At 46.1% G+C, this 22,855-nt stretch overlaps 1 protein-coding gene across 2 annotated transcripts in view; it reads left to right on the forward strand.

Annotated features, from left to right (window-relative positions):
* Window positions 1-22,855, forward strand: part of ROR2 (receptor tyrosine kinase like orphan receptor 2) — a 198,549-nt gene that overhangs the window by 133,752 nt on the left and 41,942 nt on the right. For both annotated transcript variants that reach the window (XR_014018251.1, XM_081262897.1), the window contains exon 2: window positions 20,478-20,555. Coding sequence is in view for 1 of the 2 variants with exons in the window: in XM_081262897.1 (XP_081119023.1) it covers window positions 20,478-20,555 (78 nt within the window). In the remaining variant the exon portion in view is untranslated. The remainder of the gene's footprint in view (window positions 1-20,477; window positions 20,556-22,855) is intronic.

The raw sequence follows: 22,855 nt of genomic DNA on the forward strand, positions 1-22,855 counted from the left end.
CCAGGCTCACAGTGGTCTGCAGACCAGCAGCATGAGTGTCACATGGGAGCGGGGAGGAATGAAGAATCCAGGCCCCGCCTCACAGAGGGTGTTGGTGCTTGCTAAAGTGAAAGAGAGCTGGTTTGAAGGTGTCACTGTGGAGTGGGCTCTGGTCCCCAGAGAGCAGAAGCTCATGCTCACACAAACACCTGCACACAAATGTAAGAGTTTCTAGCTGGAAACAGCCTGGATGTCCATTAGTGGAGAACGGAGAGACTGGGGTGCAACCACACCATAAGTTCATGTTCTGCACAAAAGAGGAGTCAGTTACTCAGCAGACACCAAGTTAAATCGCTTTCAAAGGCCTGATGAGAGCTGGGCACGGTGGTGCATGCCTATAATTCTAGTGGCCCGAGAGGCTGAGGCAGGAGGACCCCAGTTCTCTAAGGCTCATTCCACTTTCCTGAGGTGGATACCACCTTCTCAGGTTGAGAGGCGTTGGGCGCGGCTTGCTCAGGGGACCAGATTCTGTCTCCAGGAGGAGATCATCCATTTCAGGGTGGATGTCTTCTTCTCCTTGTCATTTTTCTGTCTGGAGAACCTGAGTTCTTTCCGTTTTCACTCCCCCCTTTGAGCACAAGGCCTTGGGGTTAGCTAGAGTCTAAAGAAACTGGAAAAAGGATAAATAGAGACTTTTTAGACTATGGTCTATTAACCTGCCCTGCAAACCTGACCTGGTGGATTGGTGTTCAAAGCAGCTTCTAGGCGCTGGGTCCAGAGATGCCGAGCTGCATGGAAAACTGCTTGGTCTCCTCTTCCAGGACATGTGTTCAGTGTGTGTGGGGGGAGGGATGGGGTTACTATTGCTCCTCAGCCTCCTGGGCTTCCTTCCCAGGCCTAAGAATTAAACAGACATAAGACAGATGCACAGGAACTTTTCCCAGAAAAATGGAAACTTCAGAAAAGCAGTTAGACCTGAACACTCCTATACCAGGTTGGACAAAGTGGAGTGGATTGTGAAAATGTACAAGACCAAGGGATTGGGGCCTGGGCAGTTAATCATGGAGAAGGGATTTTAAATTTTTCCAGGTGGACTGGGGAGATAGCTCAGAAGGCTTGTCTAGCACCCATAAGGCCCTGGGTTCCATTCCCAGCTCTGTAAATAAACAGCACGTAACAGTAACAAACGAAGCTCTTCCAGGCTTAAAATTCTTTACATTAAAATAATAATAATAATAATAATGGTGGGAGGAAAAGGGAGGGCTGGGGATGGTAAGATTCACCTTCTGGTGTTGGAGTGCACATGCCCATAGAAGGCAGGGGGTTCCCCGAGGCCCTTGTGGGCTGCCTTGGCCCCATGTCCTCCTTTCTGTGAGACTCTACCCTCCAGGATGAAAGTTTTCCAGACCTCTTCTCCCCATCGACTTTTACATGGTGCTAGACTTGGCATCTTTTTCGGTAAATATTTTAAATGGGGCCGTGGCCCATTAAGGGCTCCTTGCTGTCTTCGATCCAGTGCATATGGAGGAATGGCATGTTTGCATAAATAATGAGTCTCTTTGGAAACACGGCTGTGAACTTTACTATCGTGCAGTGACTATGTTAAACCAGCTGGGCAAGGACTTGAAGATGGAGAGGCTGTGCATTTGATCAGGCTGTTCCTGGGGTGGACGCCTGGTCCCGTGCCCCCCCCCCCCCCCGCGCGCTGCCTCGGTTTCTTTCCAGGCTGTGCCTCTCTCTGGCGGGCCGTTTGTTTTGTGTTTCAGATTTTATTACGGTTGAGCTCAGCTATCCTCAAAGGGGAGGCCACAGGAATCGGTCCCCTCTTGGCTACAGGCCCTGTGATCCTTGAAATAGTCCAAATTTCTGGGCACTTGGAGTCTCTTTCCAGCCAGTGACCAACCAGCTACAGGTGCTTTGCCAATTCAGATGCTCTTTAACCTACAGAGAGGTTACATCTTGATAAACCCATCATAAACAAAATATCATTAAGTGGAAATGCGTCAAATACAACCAACCTACAGCACCTTAGAGCTTAGCAACATAGCACCTTGTAGAGTCCCCACCCCCTTGGCAATAAATTCTTTTTTTCTCCCCCTTGGCAATCAAACTAACTGGGAGTTGCAGGTCACGGCTGCCGACAAAGAGCCCAATTCAAAATTCTAAGTAGGGATTCTACCAAATTCTGATTGCTCGGGCACCACCATAGAGTTGAAAAATAATAAGTCAGACTATTGTCAAGTCGGGGACGCTGATGCCTGCAATTCTCACATACAGGGCTGGGACTGTGTCCCAGTGGCAGAGTGCTGGCTTAGCCTGCATGGGGCACCAGGTTGGATTCCCCTTCAAAAAACAGATAACTAAAAAAGAAGGAGGGCTGAGGATCTGAGGAAAGCCGGGCTTAATTACGGGTCCTGCTCCACTTATCCCTTCCCTTCTCAGGCACAGTTGTCCTGTGTTTAGTGGTCGCAGGTCACACATCCCTGGGGTTGTGTGCCTGGTGCTGACAGCCCTGGATGTCCCATCAGAAAAGAGCTGTGGCCACTGTCAGAAAAAGTTCACAGGGGTCCTGGGGCATTGCTGGTGTCTTTCAAATGAACTGTTGCAGGAGGAAAAATACCCAGGAAAGGGGAACGGACTGAAAAAAGGAGTAATAAGCATGTATCAACTCTAAGGAATGGGAAGACAATCAAGAAGCTTTTCACTGAAGCCCCCCCAGGGAGTGAGGGTTCTTTATCCTCATTTTGCACTTCAGGAGACCAAGTTGCTGAGACTCCCCCCACCCCCACCCCTTTGCCTTGGTTCAAAGCTGAGGTGGCAGAGGCAGGGTGAAGGTGGGACTTTCCCAACACACCAGATCCTCTGGGGTCTCAGCTTCCATCTGTGAATGAGAAGAATAGAGCCAGGAGGTGAGAACCGGACTAAATTACATCTAAATTTTATTTCAACTCTGAGGAGTGTGGACTGCAAACTATGCAGAAGATACCCGCGGGGGACTGGACCACAGCAGAGCTACGCAGCCCCAGACCTGTGGACGCTGCCTGGGGTGGGAGGGCTTTTACCAGCATCCCTGGCCCCCACCCAGGAGACGCCAAGGGCTCCCTTCCCATCGGATAATCCAAAAGGGATAATCCAAAAGGGATAATCCAAAAGGGATAATCCAAAAGGGATAATCCAAAAGGGATAATCCAAAAGGCTTCCGGGCATTGCCACATGTCCCCTGGGGGCAAAGCCCCCTCCTGAACCACTGGAATAGAGGAAATGACCTGTGGAAGGTGGAAGGGAACTGGAACTTGAAACAGAGAAGGATTTCTATTACAGCTTCCTCCATCCCCACAGAGGGGCCCCGAATAAGGAGAGAGCGAGGAACGGAGGAAGGGAGGAAGGGGTTTGCAGAGCGGGAGAGCAAGACAGAGGAGAGAGAGAGAGAGAGAGAGAGAGAGAGAGAGAGAGAGAGAGAGAGAGAGAGAGAGAGCTCTCTCCTTAACTCGGTGTCTCTTTGGAAAGTCCTCATGAGCAGGCCCCCCGTGATGGTGTTCTCTCTGGGCAAATCACCTACAGGTGATTTTCTGTGCCTGGTGTCCTCTGTCCCTCCTGTTTTCCTGACCCTAAGGTCCACCAACGTCATAGACACAGTGTCATATTATAGCAGAAATGAGACCTCCCCCAGGTTGTGTCTGGCTGGGGTTTCCTGGAGGCAGAACAGTGTCAGGAGGGACAGGAAGCATCTCACAGTGCCAGTTTCTTAGACAAGGAAATGTGAGCCCCAGCATCAGCCACCCCCACCCATGCACAGCCAGCTTTGTCACCCAGACCATGAATCTCAGCAGGACACCTCATCACAGGCATCCATGATAGGAGCCCCAGGGTGGGGGTGAGGGGATTCGGGGAGATAGAAAAGGTAGAAAGGGTGTAAATGGGTTCTAAGGATTAAAAAAGAAAGGGCTGGAGACATAAAGCACATTTTAGAAAAGTACAGATCACCTGTGGGGAACATGTGCCTCTCAAGTGAGCCCCTGCTGAAGCTCATTTGCCTCTGAATCAGCTGCTAACCTTGCTGCAAGTCAGTGGGGTGTGAGTGGACTGCCTTCCTGGGCTGCCCCTCTGTAGACATTCATAAATGTTTTTGCAATAATAACTGAGATTCCCGGGTGCCACTTGGTTGTCAAGGCAAAGTGCCTTTACAAATACGCAGCTGAGAGCCCACCTGCAGTCTGGAGAGACAGACAGGCACATCGACCCTGCGGTAATTGCCCGTGACGTGATGCCATGATTGATTAATTTAGGGCTTCTGACTGTGAAAAAAAAAAAAAGCCTCAAAGAAAAGCTTGGAAACCACCATGATTTATGAGTTTATGAGTCTCAATTAGGTAAAACAATGCATTGAAAAAATATCCTTTTTCAGAGAAGCATGGGAAATTAGTGGTGTCTGGCAATATGATTGCCAGCTTCATTCTTTCAGTAGATTCTTTTCCTTTAAAAGGAGACATTTAGAAGTGACAGACATTGGTCCAGAGAAAAAACTTGATAGTTAGCAACGATCAGCATTTTTATGATAACCACTAACTAGCAGTTTAAATTGGTTCCGTATATTCAACTTTGATATTACAATAGGTTCCACCCCCCCCCCAATACAAAAGCTTACATTGTCATTGAAAAATCTTTGCTTTTCTTTTTTTTTTTTTTAAAGAGAGAGTGAGAGAGGAGAGAGAGGGGAGAGAGAGAGAATTTTTAATATTTATTTTTTAGTTCTCGGCGGACACAACATCTTTGTTGGTATGTGGTGCTGAGGATCGAACCTGGGCCGCACGCATGCGAGGCGAGCGCGCTACCACTTGAGCCACATCCCCAGCCCAAATCTTTGCTTTTCATACTGCAGAAATCAGACATCCTCTTAATGGTACCCGGTATCTAAACATGGTGAATGGAAGATGTTCAGGAAATGGAACACGCGGGCTGTTTTCTTAAATTGTCAGATGTGCATGGGGTGGGGCAGGGAAATCTAAATACAAAACATTTCATTTAGTGCAGGAGGTGTTTTAAGTTATATAATTCATTCATATTTGAACACTCAGAACAGTAGAGAAACTCAGTTGCAGAGAAGTTAACATCCTCCCACCACCCAGTTATAAAGGGGATGCCTAAATGCGCTAAAATCTTTCTAACTGAAGCTTGCCACCTTGCCTCCCTAAAGCCTCTGTACAGATCCGTTTCTTGTGGGACTTGCAGGGACTGTAAACAGTCAAGGCGTGCATGGCCAAGGGTGCTGTGGAGAGGCATGCCACGGACAGTAGGTCCTCACCTTGCTTAATTTAATCCTGCTGCAAACCCAGTGAAGTACAGTGGTTTCTGCAGTGGTGACCGGAATTGACAATCAAAACTCACATCTTCATTTTGAGGGTTAAACAAATGAGTTGTGGTTTAGCCAGTGCCCAGCGTGGGTTAAGTGCTCAAAACTTGTGATTATTCCTGTCATTATTGTGCATTTATTATATGTCATTATCTGTTACATTTAACCATTGTACGTCTGTAATATAATCTCTTACTCAATTCGGGCTTGATTAGTATTTGGGTGTTTTCCTGATTTTTGCTTTGACAGTCATGACTGGAACAAGTATCCTTAAGATGATACTTCCGAAGTAGCCGCAAGATTAATTCCTGCCTCTGGAATTGCACACAGGTACCTTGTTGCTTTTGGTAGATGGCCTCAGGGTGCCACGGGGATTTTAGGAATTCTCATGCCCTGGGTCAGGTGAGAAATTCAGCTTCTCACCCTTTCCAAGGTGCCAAACGAACCCGGGTCTCTCATTTTAATTTAGCTTTTTTCTTTTTTTTTTTTTTTTAGCTCTGCGGTTTTGAGTCTATTTCTTAGCCATTGGAATTTATTTTTATTCAAACTCTTTGTGTCCTTCTGCTCTCTGAATTGCACTGTTGATCTTTTTCTCATTATATGAACAGAGAGCTTTGTGCTTAAATCTTTGATCACTTGGAATTCACTTTTTCCATGAAGTGTAAGACAGGATTTTAGCTTAATTTTTTCCCCAAACAACTATTCTGTCCCAATCTTTTTTTTTTTGGGGGGGGTGTGGGATGCCAGGGATTGAACTCAGGGGCGCTTGACCAGTGAGCCACATCCCCAAGATCTCACTGAGTTGCTTAGCGCCTTGCTTTTGATGGGCTGTCCCAACCTTTGATGGAGCCGTTCCTTCATTTCCCTTTTAGTTCAAAAATTGCCTTTTTTATAATTTATGTTTCTGTATAAACTGGGGTTGTTCTGGATTTCAAATTACATCCTCTTGACCTGTCTATCCATGTGTTGGCAGGAATACACAGATATTCTGCCTCGGGTATTGTTGAGAACTTTCACTTCTCTATTCATGAAAATATTGGTGAATAGTTTTGTTTTCTTGCAATGTCTTTGTCTCGTTTTGGTATCAGGATAGTACTAATCTCATCCTATGAGTTGCAGGGAATCTCTCTTCTACTTTTTGGGAGAGTCTGGGAAGGATTGATGTTAATTCTTTTCTAAGTGTTGGGTAGAATTCACCAGGGAAACCTTTTAAAAGTCCTGCGTTTTTCTTTTCTGGGGATTTATTTATTCAATTTATTACAAATTTACTTCCTTCACTTACTTTTTGATATCTAAGTTGTTTTTTTCCACATTTATTTTTTTTTACCAATGCATTATAATTGTAATTTTTTGTTTTCCACATTTTTTTAAACTGGTGCATGATAGCTGTACGTACTGATGGAGTTTGTGGTTACCTATTTGTCCATGCACAAAGTAGAACAGTATCATCTGTCTTATATTTTCTTTTCTTATTATGGAACTAGTTAGATTCTCTATTTCTTCTTGAGTCAGTTGCAGTATTTTTTGTTTCTGTAGAAGTTTGTCCCTAGTCTCTATGCTGTCTAATTTGTTAGGGCACAGTTATTCATAGAATTACGATATAGTCCTTTTTATTTCTGTAATGTCATAGACATGTCCTCTTTCTTTATTCCTAAAATTAATACTTCGTGTCTCCTCTTTTTTTCTTGGTTCATCTACTAAAGGTTTCTCACCTTTGTTGATCTTTCCAAAGAATCAACCTTTGCTTTTTTTTTACTTTCACTCTCTCTCTTTTTTTTTTTTTTTTGTTCTTTATTTGACTTATCTCCCTCTAATCTTCATTATTGCCTTCCATCTGCCACCTTTAGGTCTGCTCTATTTCTCCCCCCCCCCCAATTTTTACCTTTTGGGTTGTTGTTCTTTTTCTAATTTCTTAGGGTCTAAAGTTAGATGATTGATTTGAGATCTTCTTTTTTAATGTAGAGTGAATTTAAAGCAATTTAAATGTTCCTCCAAGCACTGCCTTGATTGTTCCCATTAGTTCTATTATGCTGTGTTTTATTTTCACTCATTGTGAAATATTCTCTCTCTCTTCTGTGATTCACTGGTTACTTGAAAACTTCCCAAATTTTGCTGTTGATTTCTAATTTTATACTCTGGTGCTTAGAAAGCAGACTCTGTGATTTTTAATCCTTTCAAATGTATCCATGCTTGATTTATGGTTCAGTATCCTGAAGAATGTTCCAGGTGGGCTTTAGAGTGCATAATCTTGCTGTGGGGGTCCACTCTTCTGTTGGTGTTAAGTCTACGTGATTGAGTTCTGGTTCAAGTTTTCTTGTTAATCTACTGCCTACTTCTTTTGATATTGGGAGTAGGATATTGAAGTTTCTAACTGATAGATTATCTGTTTCTCTTGATTTCTGTGAATTTTTTGCTTCACCGGTTGTGGGACTCTGCTGTTAAGTTCATAGACATTTCTAATGGATGGATGTTTGACCGTCTTCTCATTATAAAATATCTATCTTTTTGCCTTAAAGTTTATTTTGTCTGAGATTAGTGTAACCGCTCCAACTTTCTCATGGTGGCTCTTTTCATGACATACCTTGTCAATCTCTTGGTATTTTTGAACCTGAGGTCTATCACATATGAGCAGCATACGGGTGGATGATGTAAATCCAGTCTGCTAATCTTTGGGTGTTTTATCTTTAACATTATTTAATTTGATGACCAATACGGTAGATTTTCCTTCTACTGTGTTTTTCCCTGTTTTTTTTTTTTTGTGTGTGTGTGATATGTCTTTTTTATCCTCTATTTCTGCCTTGTTTTGTGTTACATAGTTCCTGGTTCTGCTTTCTTTTAAAATTCTCTCTTGTGTGTTTTGTTATTTTCCTCGTGGTTGTGTCTTACTTTTAAGTCTGATTTAAAAAGTTTTAGATTAATACTAAATTTTAATAGTACACACAAATTAACCTCCACATTATCTTCATTCCTTCCTCTCTCCTTTGAACTATTAGTGTTGTACACAATATATCTTTATGAGTTCATCAACCCTCAATTTTATAAGCAGAGTTTACTGTAGGAGTCCTTTAAAACAAATAAATGAAGAAAAGAGTTATGGGAACATGTTTATGCTGTCTTTCACAGTATCTTCATAGTCTTTTTCCTCCATGGGAGTTACGATCCTTGTCCATTGTTCTTTTGTTCTCTCTTTACTATTTCTTATAGGGCAGTCTGTGAATGACAGATTTTTCTCCTCCTCCTCCTCTTCTTCTTCCTCTTCTTTTTCTTCTCTGAAGAAGAATTTAGTTGGATATAGAATCCTTGGTTAATAATCTATTGTTTTCATTACTGTTACCTCACTAGTTCCTGGTGAAGAGCCAGCTTTTAATCATTCTGGGGAACCTTTGTATTAGATGAGTCACTTCTCTGGCTAGTTTCAAGATTCTCTCTTGGTCTTCTAACAGTCTTCTTTGCTTATGATCTATGTAGTTATAGATATCTTAGGGTTTAGCCTACTTGGAGTTCCCTGAGTTTCTTGAGTGTGTAAATTAAAACCTATCTCAAATTTGGCAGGTTTTTGGCTATTGGTTTTCCAGATCTTTTTCCTGTCCTCTCTCCTGTCTGACTGGAGTCCCTTTACATATGTGTGGTACTTCTTTTTTTTTTTTAATTAAAAAAAATGACAGCGGAATGCATTACAATTCTTATTACATGTGTACAGCACAATTTTCCATATCTCTGGTTGAATATAAAGTATGTTGACACCAATTTGTGTCTTCATACATGCACTTTGGATGATGATGTTTATCACATTCCACCATCCTGGCTAATCAGCAATAAAAGAGAATAAAATCATGGCATTTGCAGGTAAATGGATGGCATTGGAGAAGATAATGCTAAGTGAAGTTGGCCAATCCCCCCAAAATAAATGTTGAATGTTTTCTCTGATATAAAGAGGCTGACTCATAGTGGGGTAGGGAGGGGGAACATGGGAGGAACAGATGAACTCTAGAAGGGGCAGAGGGGTGGGAGGGGAAGGGAGGGTGCAGGGGGTTAGCGGGGATGTGTTGGCACTTCTTGACGGTGTCCATAGATCTCGTAAGCTCTGTTGATCTTTCTTCCTTCTCTTCACTGGATAATCTCGTTTCTCTGTCTTCCAGTTCACTGATTCTTTCTTCAGCCTGCTCAAGTCTGTTGCTGAGCTCATCTAAAGAATTTCAGATATTGTACTTCGAGTTCTTAGAATTTCTATTTGCTTCTTCTACTCCTTTTATTGATATTCTCTGTTTGGGAAGATAAAAATCATTGTGATTTCCTATAATTCTTTTGATATCCTTTTCTCTAGTTTTTTGAACATATTTATAATAGCTTATTTAAAATCTTGGTCTGTTAAGGTCAAACTCTGGGCCCCCTTGGGGACATTTTTTTTTTGTCCATGAGTTTTTGGTTTTTGTTTAAATTTCTTCCCTTCCTGTGGATACGTCCTACTTTCTTGTTTGCCTGTATGTCTTGGGGACACTCTAGATGATAACAGAGTAACAGTTTGGATAATGAATTGCTGTGCTTGCTTTTTCCTTTTCTGTTTCCCCTTCCCATTTTGGTTGTTGGTGTTTTTTGTGTTTGCCACTTCCCTTGGCTAGTCCTGTGGTTTCTGTATTTACTGTAATGTGTGACCACTGAGCTGCTTGCTATATATTTTTTTAAAGTCCCTTTTATTTTTAAGCCTGGATTTCTTGGGGCCACATCTGGGTCCGTGTAATTGTCTGGTTAGCCAGTCATCGATCAGATTTCCTTACATGCCTTGCCTGACGCCTGGAGCCTTTGGCCAAGACATCTGCATCAGACTCGGGCAGTTTACAAAACAGCCTTTCTCTTCACTTCCTGATGGCACAGAGCCTTGTGGTCACCAGGGATGAGCAATGGCTGCCCCCCTCTCCCACGTCATTCCAGGGCGTGTGCAGGGTCCTCTCCATGAGTGCAGCCTCTCCCATCCCCATGAACGTGTCAGAGCATTTGAGATTCCTTATGTCCTCTGATTCTTTAAGACTTCCTTTTAAATTCTGGGCCTGGCTCATGTTTCCTGCAGGAGTTGTCCCAGAAGCAGGCAGCCAAGGTGTTGCCAGCAGTTGGTTGCTGTTTTGGTAATGCCACAGGGGTATCTGCCACCTGCCACCTGCCACCTTTCTCTTTCCCAAGCCCCAGCTGAGCTGAGTCAAATATAGAGATTTCCCAGGATGCTATGAGTTTGGACAAAATATTGCCCGTGCTGTGGGGATGGTACTTTGAACAGAGCATCAGAATCCTCTGATCTTCTGTCCATCTTGCTCAGCAGTGGCTACCTCACTGCTGAGCTGGGAGGGAGGGGTGATAGAAGTTGCCCGAGTTAGACCATCATGGATCTGCCATCTGACCAAGGTTCGCTGCTTTCTCTTGGATGGATGGCTTTTCACGTTCTTCTGGAGCTCCAGTGAATTCTTAGACTTATCAAATTGTTGATTTTATGTGTCTTCCTATACTTTTGTCTTTGAAAAGCGGGAGAGAGTGAGTTCATCCTGCCTTCACTCTACCATTCTGGAAGTGCACTCTCCAGTATGTTGTCATTGGAATCTGGTGTCAATCACTGAGCAAAATATATTGGAGATGCTTCCATTCTGTGTGTGTGTGTGTGTGTGTGTGTGTGTGTGTGTGTGAGAGAGAGAGAGGGGGGGGAGGAAGGAAGGAAGGAAGGAAGGAGCTCTGGATTGTGGTAGCCATGTGCCTCTGGAAAGAGGAGGTGACAGCACAGATGAAGTGACTTTGGTGCAGTAGGTACCCTGTCACCACCAGCGTTAGCTTATCTGTCAGATGTTTCTCAAGTGCCTGGTGCGTGCTGGACACAGTTCCAGACTCTGCCGTCGTGGTGTTTACTTTCTTCTGCTGCAAGGTAGAGAATATACAGGTGCTGCACACACGGTGCTGTAAGTGGGCCGAGGTTCCTTAATGAAGGTGGCCAGGGGAAACCTTTGTCTATGAGCTAAAGGTGGATTAGAGGTCCAGAGGAAGGAGGGGTACCCGCTGGATGTCTGCAGAAGAGTTTCTTTGGCAGAGGGAAGAAGAAATTTGAACTTCCAGGGTGGGAGGGGCCAGGAATTAGAGACAGGAGGAGCAGGGGCCAGGCCAGGGGTCCATGAAGGGCTCTGGCTTCCACTCTGAGTAGGTGAGAAGGTCGTGGGCCTCTGGACGTTCATCCATGCAATCCCTCATGCAGGGAGCCACTGTGGAGCCATGCCCTGAGTACTGGGGATGGAGCAGTGAGCAAAGAGTCAGGAGAATAAAAAGATAAGCAAATGGTCTCTTAGAAAGTGTTACAGAGTCAAACAGGGAAGCAGGTCAGAATGGTTGGGCTAGGATGGCGAGCATGTTTATGGAGGGTAGTGTTGGCATTCTGAATAGGGAAGGGCCTTGCTCAAGGGAGTAGCATTCTATGATGGAGCTTTTTAAAAAATGTGTGCACCTTGTGCATGAGTGTGATTTAATTGACAAATGTGCATCCATCGTGAGTGTGTGATTTGAGGAAGTCTAACATCGGGTGCAGCCACCTTGCCGGCAGCCACTCCAGCACCTAGGCTGGAAGTTTTCTCCTTTTCCTTCCCCAGCCCTGACCCTGAAGGTCATATAGCCCACCCCCCACCCTTAGCCAACTTTTGCCTGCCCTGGAGCTTGATCTCAGCGACTCCTACCCTAAGTGCTCTTGTGTCTGGCTTCTTCCCCTCGACCTTAGGCTCACCTGTGGGAGTTGACAGCATCTCACACCTTGGCTGCTTTAAGGCTGGGGAGCAGGGTCCCCAGGGAGGACTTCTGGAGGTGGCTGCAGAAATCCCGCTGAGTTAGGGCCCAGCGTGAGAACGGGGGTGAGGGTGAGAAGGAGTGGATTCTGGAAGCATCTGGCAGATCGAGCCAGCAGCGTTTCTTGAGAGTCACATCTGTGAAGTCCGGTGGATGCTGGGGAACGGGTTTGTGAAGGGGGTTGGCTTCGTGGGTGGACAGTCAAGTGTGGTTTGTCTCTTAGACCAGAGTGGAGGAGGGAACGGGCGGCTGGGTTATAAGTCAGGGGAGCCGTCTGGCGTGGAAAGAAAGTGTGGGAATTGTATTTTGACGTCATGTAAAGCAGGTCACCCAGGGGTCGAGGCTGAGAAGAGAGGGGGAAAGATTTCCAGAGTAGAGGAGAGGCCGCGTGGAGAAACTTTCAGGGGAAACTGAGGCAGGAAAAGACCCGGGTGTGGGCAGGCAGGTGAAGAAGGCCGTGGGATTCATGTGCATAGAATTTGGGAGCACTGGGTAAACGTCCAACAGGATCATTACCAAAAATGGTCAGGCAGGCCGGGCCAGTCCAGGCTCCACATCCATCTCCTGGGCGCCTGCAGGCCGGAGGTGCTCCTTGTTGGAGGCGTGGAGTGGCACTGGTGTAAATATTATGAGAAAAAGGAATGTGGACCCGAGAGAGGGAGAAACGCCTGTTTCTGGGAGCCTTGGGGGCAGGGGGCTTGAAGGACGGCCGCATCTCAGCTGACGTCTGCCCAGGGTCTGAGGCTCAGCTGGGGGCATCTTCCCGTAGGTCAGACGTGGGCGTCAGGAAAAGGGAGTCTGAGGGTGTTGGGGTCACGAGCAGCTTGTTGGCAGTCGCCCTGGCACCAGGAACATCCAGTCCCTTTGACTTTTCTAATTCATCCACAGAACGTTATTCTTTCTCATGGAAACACTCTCTGTCACTCGAGCCTCTGAAGGCATTTGAAAGATGAATAGCTGTGTTTGTACAGTATGAATTGTGTGCTGTCCCTCTGCCCCCCCTCCAAAAAAAAAAAAAAGAGATTTTGGAGTCCTAACCTCTTGTGTCTCAAAATGTGACCTTATTTGGAGGTAGGGTCTACACCAGCTGAAGCAAGGTCATTAGGGTGGGCCCTGACCCCCTGTGACCAGAAGCCTTTAAGAAGACATGTGGACACAGGGACAAACAGGAGTCGAGAGAGGAAAGATGATATAGAGGAAGAGCAGGAGAAGACAGCCACCCGCAAGCCACAGAGGCCTGGAGCAGAGTCACCCCCAGCCCCGGAAGGAACCAGCCCTGCCTGACACCTGGATCCTGGACTTGGACCTCCAGAACTGGGAGAGAACCACTTTCTGTGTCATAAGTCACCCGGTCTGTGGGGCTTTGTTATGGCTCTCCGGGAGACTCCTACAGAAGCCATTTGATGTTTAAAAAATCACTGCAGCCACCTTCCACAGCATCAGACGCTGACCCCTCATGGTCTGCTGCCAAAGAGTTTTGAATCTACCAACTGGTGGAGCCCTTTGGGGAGGACAGCATCGATCCCTGGTGCAGGAGGCTGCTACGAACCCCCTCTGGCTTTCATTCATCCTTAGCTAAGACTCTGCTGGTGCATCCCGGTGCCCTCCACTGGCCCCTGTTCAGAGGAACAGTGTGTGCCACTGGGGCCTCAAACACCCCCCACCCCCAAATGGAGGGAGCTTTCTTTATTGCCATAGAAGAGTGCAGTTTCATTCTTTTCTTTTCTTTTTTTAAGCATCTTTCTTTCTGACCATCTTTAATTGATTGAAAACCTTCCAGAGCTTCAAGGTGAAAAATGGACTCTCTGTAGTGGAGACTTCTGATATTCAAAAGAATCTTCCATGAGACCAAATGAAAAGATGCCATGGGCTTGGAGTACTTACCTCGCGTTTGTGTTCACTCTCGGCTGGTTTTGGTGCAGAAGTAAGCAAGCCGTATTGGAAAAGGCAGGCCTCAGGGTCCTCTGTCTCAGCCGGGAGCGACTCACCTTTCCAACCGCAGCTGGTGGGGGTGGGGGTGTGGCCAGGCCCACTGCAGTTAGCTGCCAGGGGCTGTAGAGGCTGGAGAAGAGAAAACCCATGAAAGACTCCAATTCAGCTGCCTGAGGGGCCTCTCTCCCGCTTCAGCCAAATATTCACTTGGCCCCTGACAGTACGCTTTTGTTGGGGGTCTGGGGCTGTCAGAGGCAGAAGGTAGGAAAGCGTTATGAGGGCCATAGCGGAGGAGTTGGCTGGTGCCTAGATTCATTGAAGCTTTCGTATGTTTGCTGTAGCAGCGGGATCAAAGCCAAGGTTAAACCGGCGGGAGGCACTGGTTACTCCATGTTCAGTTGTTGAATTTCATTTTATATTTCCAAAGCAGAGTCAAGATGGTCCTTTAAGGAATATAGACCCAGAGGCTAATATTTACTCAACTCAGAGTTAGACATCATGAAAATAAAAAATTACAGACTGTTAAGACCACTACCCATTAGATACTGGCAACTCACCTTGAATGCCGAGTGGGTTTCTAGCTGGCAATTAAAACACACATGAAATAATGTTTTAATAGGAGTATTTCCCAAAACATTATCAGGTTTCTTTAGTATTGACACACTTTGCCTGGCCCAGTTCCCAGACTCATGGACTCACCTTTTCAGAACTTGATATGCTGCTGTGTAACAATTATCATTTTTTCCCCTGAACTCTTGCATTTCCAGCATCAGGGCTGGTTTTGATTTGACACGATGCTGAGGTAGGTACTTGTTCTGGAACACCTGACTGGTACTTCAGTTGCAGGTAGACAGGTGGATGTGCTGCTTCCAGACAGCCCTGCCCATTATCAGGGATCTCCTTGCTCCCCAAGAGGCTCCTGGTTTTCCAAAGGTTCAGCCTCCCGACCTGTGCTCTTTCTTGCACATCCTAGAAATCTTGGGATAAACCAAATCTGAGAAGGCCAAGCTTTGGCGAATAGAATCCCCTCACTAATTAAAAGGAGATTGCTTTGAAGGTTTCCCATGTTCCGTCTGCAAACTGCATCTAGTTACATCACAGTGAGCACGCTGGTTCAGATCCACAGGTGAAGAGATTAATGGATGAAAAGTTTGAATAGCAAAATGTGATTAAAAGGAACACCAGTCAAAAACAGAATAACAACATGGATTCAAGTCCAAGGGCAAAGGTTGAACTTCCTTGGTAAATTCTCGCTGGATTGTTTGTCTGTGGTGAATGAGAGTGAGATTATCATATTATTAAAGAGTGAGCCTGGGAACAGGATGCACTCTCTTGCTACTTGGCAGATATTAGTTTCTCCTATTGATTCCATCAGTCAAGATGCCACATGAAAGGTTCACATTGAAAGAGGGTTTCCTTAAGGGTTTTGCTCGCATGGTATACAGTGTCTATTTATGAAGAAAATGTAGGCCTAACACTCCCACATGTCAGCTTAGGAACTGATTTCCTCAACAAGACTCCCAAAGTGCAAGAAGTAAAATTTAAAAAATCAACCCGTGGGATAGTATCAAACTGAAAAGCTTCTTCACAGCAAAGGAAGCAATCAAGAATATGAAGAGAAAGCCTACAGAATGGGAGAAAATCTTTGCTACCTGCATTTCAGATAAGGTGTTCATTTCCAGAGTATTCAAAGAACTCAAAAAGCTTAACATCAAAAAGAGAAATAACCCAATCAATAAATGGGCAAAGGAACTAAACAGATACTTCTCAAAAGAAGAAATATGAACGGTCAACAAATACATGAAAAAAATGTTCACTATCTCTAGCAATTAGAGAAATGCAAATTAAAACTACACTGAGATTCCATCTCACTCCAGTCAGAAAGGCAATTTTCAAGAATACAAGGAACAATGAATGTTGGTGAGGGCGTGGGGAAAAGGTACACTCATGCGTTGCTGGTGGGCCGGCAAATTGGTGCAACCACTCTGGAAAGCAGTATGGAGATTCCTCAGAAAACTAGGAATGGAACCACTCTTTAACCCAGTTGTCCCACTCCTCTGTATACACTCAAAGGATGTAAAATCAGCGTACTACAGTGATGCAGCCACATCAATGTTTGTAGCAGCTCGATTCACAATAGCTAAGCTATGGAACCAACCTAGGTGCCCTTCGTCAGATGAATGGATCAACAAAATGTATATACACCCAACAGAATGTTTCTCAGCCATAAAGAAGAATGACCTTACGGCATTTGCCAGTAAATGGGTGGCTCTGGAGACTATCCTGCTAAGTGAAATAAGCCAGTCACAAAAGCCACAGGTCAAAAAGTCTCTCTGATGTGTGGAAGCTAACTCACAATAAGGGGGGGGTGATGACAATAGAAGTTTAGTGGATTAGACAAAGGGGAATGAGGGAGGGGACTGCGGGTAGGAGTAGGAAAGACAGTGGAAGGAATGGGACATAACTTTCCTATGCACACGTATGAATACACCACAGTGAATCTCCACATCTTGTGCATCCACAAGACAGAGATCCTAATTAAAATAAGATATACTCCATGCTTTTACAAATATGTCAAAACAGTCTCTACTGTCATGTATAACTAAAAAGAACAAATAAAAGAAAAATAAGAGAACGGATATCGCCTTGCCAATGATGATTAGTATAGAACTCGGCTCTAGAAACACCCACATTCTCCAGAGTATCTTATTTCTGAGCCCTTCTGGAAAGTTGTGTGAATCATTGAATGCCTGTATCCAACCCCAATTAGTCTGGGTCCTTTCTGTTTATTTGGTTGGCATTCGTGCTTGGCTTTGGGGACATTTCTAATGACTGTGTCATTAGGAGGTAAGGTTTTTGGAGACAGGCTATTTCTTACCTGTGAGTTTTGTTTTGGGTTGGAACAAGAAGATGGAATGTGCAGTTTTCCCACTTGTTAACATGTTACATTAGCCTGGTACCTTGGTCACACCACATTAATAAATTATTCTTGACCAAAATTCATACCACTCATATTTCCTTTTTTAAAACCTAATATCCCCTTTCTGACCCATCTTGGATACCACATTACACTCAGTCTTTCCTTCAAGGCTGTAATGGATGCTTTCAACACGGACAAAACTACACATTCCACACACTCGCTTCATAATAACCAGGCGCACATATATTTTTGTTTCATATTAAATGTTTCCCTCCCTTTAGACATCAGAAAACCAGCAGGAGCTGATGCACCACCAGTTACCATGTCACTCTTCCTGTGGTTTTTCAGCATATCCAGTGGAGGGGGAAGTCGGGAATGCTGTGTACGTACACCTGCCAGTCTTGTTGACATATGTGGTCACCTATCAGCATTTCACTAAAATGAAGGGCATGTGATTCACCTGGAGCAGTGTCCTCCTTTTCAGAAGATGGATAAAGACGTCCTGGGGAGTTAAGACAGATAGGTCTGCTCTCAGATTCTGTTCTCTGGCAGCACCGAAGAATCCATGTCTTTCTGTAGCTCTTCAAGGTATATCCAGCCAGTTATGATGAATGCAGGATTTGCTTCATGAACTTGTCATCAGCCAGGTGACTGTTCCTGGAGCAGGTGAAAGCCCAATGGCCTGTGAGGTAAAGAACCACCATCCTCTCCACCCCCATGTGAGGAAGACCCTCTCCAAGACCCCCAGTGGTTTCCTTTAGGAATGGCAGATAGCACAGGATTCTACATACGCTGTGGCTGTGTCTTTCCTGTTTGTACATACCCATGATAAAGTTTTAGTTTATAAATTAGGCACAATAAGAAAATAACAGTTACTAATAAAGTAGGAGGTTACAACAATGTGTTATAATAAAAGTTATGTGTCTCTCTTTTCTTTCTGGAAATACCTTCTTGTATGGTATTCACCCTTCTGATGTGAGATGGTGTCTTCATTTTTCAGGGAGCAAACAATAACAGAACCCAGTTTTGCTAGAACCTAAGGTTTCTGTTCTCAGGATCTTGGTGATTTCACACCAAGGTCACATTAAACACACCTGACTGGCAGAGGGAATCACACCCGGCCTTTCGTATCTAAGTCCCAAAGCTGGTGGGGCTCCGGTATCAACGTGGAACGTAACCTGTCATTCCAAATCTGATACACTCCTTTACTCAAATTACCAAAATAGTTTGCCTTCGGGTGGCCCAGGAGGCTGCAAGAAACAAAATCAGACCCCAAAGCTTTGTACTAAGCGACAGACCGTATTCCTAGAGACTCCCAGGATTGATAGCAGTGGCGTTGCATGTGCATGCAGGGGCTGCACCTGCTAAGAATAAAAGCAGCATGTGAATCTCCTCCATCCCATCCACAAGGAGTGTCCACAGGGAATATGCCTCTGCTCCCAGATGAGAAGCTGACCGAGAAGCGCCTGGAATCTGTTCCACAGTGGACTTGGGATACTGGAGCTTATTTTTCTTCGAGGCCTATATTTATTTGACTGCCTCACACCATTTGTCAATTTCTAAGCAGTCAGTGCTTTTTATGCCTCTTTTCGACCTGTGTGTATAGAGCGCAAGTATGTTTGAGTTTATGTGGTCTTTCTACATTTCAACAGTGCTGAGTGCCAGTAGGTGTAATATGCCAATTTAAAACTTCAAATCTAAACTCAAGTCCTATTTCTTGAGCAGAAATTTGTTGGCTGCCTCGAATAGCTTATACTTCTGTCTTGATCTTATTGACCAGGACCACTAGCCCTTCCCCCGAATGCAGCCCCTGCTTCCTCAAACTGCTGTAGGATTTAGGTGTATGCAACTTTTAATTGGGGGGAAGAGGTGTGGTTGCCCTAGAAGAAGTATATGGTTTGGAGGAAGATTTATAGGGTCCGGGATGTTTTATTAAAGATGGCCCGAGAGGAATATGTGTGCCAGAAGTGAAAAGTCCCGAATCCCATCCTGCCCATCAGGTGAGGAGGGTGCTGAGATCTCCACGTGGACTTTCTTGAGCCCCATGGGGCAGGGACCAGAAGCACAGAGAGGACTAAGGGACTAGTCTGGAGGTTCTTATTGAGCCATACCGTCTGAAGTTTTGCCTTCCTGGTTCTCTCTGCAGACCATTTGCCCTCATGGTCATACCTGAGCTCTTCCTACAAACCCTCCTCTTACAGAGGCATCTCAAAATGCCCAGATAGTTGTTAATTATTGGCTCTCATTTATTAGTCAAATGGAATCACCTGTTATAGAATTAAAAAATTGTCTTTGATATATTTCTAGAAATTGTGATAAGTACACATGCCAAAACATTTGCCGCATGAACCATGTTTAAGGTACAACTTAACGACATGAAGTACATTCATGTTGCTGTGCCACCATCGCCACCACCTGTCTTCAGGAATGACTCCCCTTCCCCAGATGAAACTCTGTCCCCATTAAACAGATCCCCATTCCTGTTGGCCAGCCCCTGGCAGCCACCGTTCTTGGCTCTCCGTCTTTGTGGACTTGACTGCTCTGGATACCTCCTGGCAATGGAATCGCACACGACCTGTCCTTTAGCGCACAGTGTTGTTCTAAAGGGTCATCCCTGCTCTGGCAGGCGTAAGGATCCTCTTCACTCTTAAGACAATAATCATTACGTGTGTCTGCTGTTCTCGGATGGGCTTTTCATAGCAGAAACCCAGGTCCATCCTGGGTGTTGTCAAGTTACCCCTGACTTTAAACCCACCCCCAACCAGTGGGACCCCGTCAAGATCAAGGTACTGGGCAAGGCCAGAAAGTAAATGGGAATGGCACGGGGCAGGTGGGATAGGAAGAAGAGCGCCGGTGGCAGCTTCCTGGGGCATCAGCCACACCTGCCCACCCTTCTCCCAGGACTCTGGGATGGTGGGCACCTCACTGTGTGTATTTGAAGTGTTCAAACTAAATCTGTGCTGTCTCTGTGTTTGGGTGCGTCTGGGTGGTTGGAGCCACACTCACTGGCCTCTGTCGAGTGGGCAGTTGGGGTCAGACTGTCATTGGCAGTTGTGGTTTCCATCCTTGCTGGGCTACTTCTGGTGGGTCTGGGGTAGGGGAGGGGAATGAGTCACTTCAGAAAGTCTCCGATTCTGAATTAACTCCATCCGGAGGGCTGCTGAGTCTGGCTACAGAAGTGTTTTGTTTGCCAGCCTAATTTCTTCGGTTCTTTCTCCGTCTCCCTCTCCCCTCTCTCTGGGCCACACCGAGGGCTTCATACTGCTGGTGCTGTTCTTGGGATTAGCTTGGAAATCCCTTTTACTACTGTATCAAATCTGGTTCTGTGAAAGCCCCATAGAATTTAGCACAACGTCTGATCCCTCCACATTTTCTACAGACCATGGGTGGGCGGTTTTGCTTGAATACCGTTCTTTGTCTTTGCCCGAGAAACGCATTAAGGCCTCCTGAAGTGGACCTGTGTTTAAGGAACCTCTCTGTTGGCTTTCCCAGGGGAAGTGGAGGTTCCAGATCCGAGTGACCCTTTGGGACCACTTGACGGACCAGACAGCCCTATTCCTACTCTGAAAGGTAAGCTTGCGGGGGGGGGGGGGGGGGGCTCTTTTCAGGTTTTCCAGAGTCTCCTATGGACAGCAGTTGATCTGCCTTTCCATTCAAGCTCTGCTGGTGTGTGTCCTGGCCCAGTGCTGCCCCCTGTTGGCTGGCACATGGAATGCCCACCCTGATTCCTGGGTTACGCACAGTATTGGGCGCTGATAGGGGCTGGTCAGAAGCCCAAAGGTGGGAGGGAACAGAGGAAGGAAGGAAAGTGTGGGCAGACGGAGGTCAGCTGTGGAGTCAGAGTCCCTGGGGACCTTGAGGGACTGGAGTAGAGCCTTGGGAGCTGGTCTCTTGTCTTGGCCACCAACGAGCCTATTGAAATGCATCTGCCCTCTGCATTAATTTTTCTCAATGAAAGGGTCCAAGGTGGGTGGCCCTCTCTACACTGTTGTCCTGGTGGGTCATGCGTCCCTTGTTGCCTGACACTCTCTCAGAGGTTTGCTGGGACACCAGGCTCCCCTGACATGCCTCGAAGTCCTTGTTGGTGTGTAGAGCTGAGAGGACAAAGCAGACCAAGTCGGACAGAGGCGGGCCTAGTCATCTGAGAAAGAGACGCCTCTTTTAACTCCCACCCTGGGGCCCTGTATTCTGACATCTGAAGGGAAAACCATTAGGACATTATAAAATGTTGCCTGTGAGTAGCCCAAGGGAAGGGATCAGTCATCTGGGCCTTCCGTGGCAGGATTCCACACGGATCTTCTCACTCTTCTAAAGCCGAAGGCTGACCATCGGGTGTTCTCCTGGTGGGTTCTGGCTGAGGGCTCCCTTCCTGTCTTGTGTCCTCACATGGCGAACAGAGAGAAGGTTTCCTCTGATTTCTCTTCTTATAAGGACACGAATGCCACGATGGGGACCCACCCTCATGTCCTTACCCGAACCTGACCACCTCCCAAAGACCCCACCTGCAAGGACCACCGTGGCGGAGCCGAGGGCAGCACCTTCCAGAACTAAGGGGACATAAGAGTTTGGTCTGTGGCACGTCAGAGGAGCTGCGTGGTCTCTGTGTTATCTACAGGGCAGGGCGGAGGTCCACAGTAGTTTCCAGCCCCTGCACCTTAAGAAGCCCGTTTTGCTTCAGGGACCTGTTCGGCTCTGAGAGGCCACCAAGGCTGTGGTCTTCTGGGAGTTAGAGCGATAACGACTGTACCTACCTCCAAAGGGTGCACCTCCAAACACGACCTCCCTATGAATTGGGGAATTAACTTGTCAATTCCTGAAATTCAGGGGGGTACACGCACCCAAAACATAGCACCTCACTGTTGCTGTCCAGTTGCTCCCCAGGGCATATTGTCTGCATAAGATCAGTTGTGTGTGTGTGTGTGTGTGTGTGTGTGTGTGTGTGTGTGGAGTTGGGGGATCAAATTCTAGGCCAGCACACCTCCACTTAGCCGTACCCCCAGTCCAGGCCTGTTCTGAATCAAGAGAAGGCAGAGGTCAGAGTAGAGCTGGTCTCTGACATTTGAGACTTCTCAAGGGGGATTTTGCCATCTGTGGGATGTTCAGTGGGTAAACACACACCGCCCCTTGCGGTCCGTCCTCAGTGGCCATGACCCACCTTGCAGACCCAGCTGTGTATAAGGGGGTGGCACTTATTAGAAGAGGGAGCCCCGGCCTACCCAGCCCATTTGCTCTTCATCTCTGTGAGCCTTGGCCGGCATTTCCACCACCCCACAAACAAAGGGCTGTGATCTGAGAGCTTGTTGAGCCCACGGGCCTCAGAACTTCATTTCCCAAGGAAGAAGCAGTTGTTTTTTTTTGTTGTTGTTGTTGTTTTGTTTTTGTGGTGCTGGGGATTGAACCCAGGGCCTTGTTCATGCGAGGCCAGCACTCTACCAACTGAGCTATATCCCCAGCCCCAAGAGCAAGAGTTTTCTGATGGGTAGGTTTTCGACTCATCTCCCAAGAGCCTGACTCCACTCATAGTACAGATGGCCCAAACACCTTGGCTGGTCGATCTGTGTTGTCAGCTATGCACAAGATCCTGGGGTGCGGTGGTGGTCCCTGCCTTGAGGAGGTGGCAGGACTGCAGAGAGCTGACATCTGAAGGGAAACCATTAGGTTAGTTTAAAATTTTATATCGTGAGTAGCCCAAGGGAAGGGATCAGGAGGTGGGGAGCTGGGAGGAAAGGTGAGGTCCCAAGTACTGATTACTTAGTGAAGAAGGCAGGGCAATAAATGTTTCCTGAACCTGGAAAAGGCACCAACTGGGCCTTGGTGCCTTGGAGACACCAAGGGAAAATGAGCTGGCTTCTGGGATAGTGGTCATTGAG

The sequence above is a fragment of the Spermophilus citellus genome (assembly GCF_964194105.1).
Source record: "Spermophilus citellus genome assembly, chromosome: 12".
Classification (NCBI taxonomy): Eukaryota; Metazoa; Chordata; class Mammalia; order Rodentia; family Sciuridae; genus Spermophilus; species Spermophilus citellus.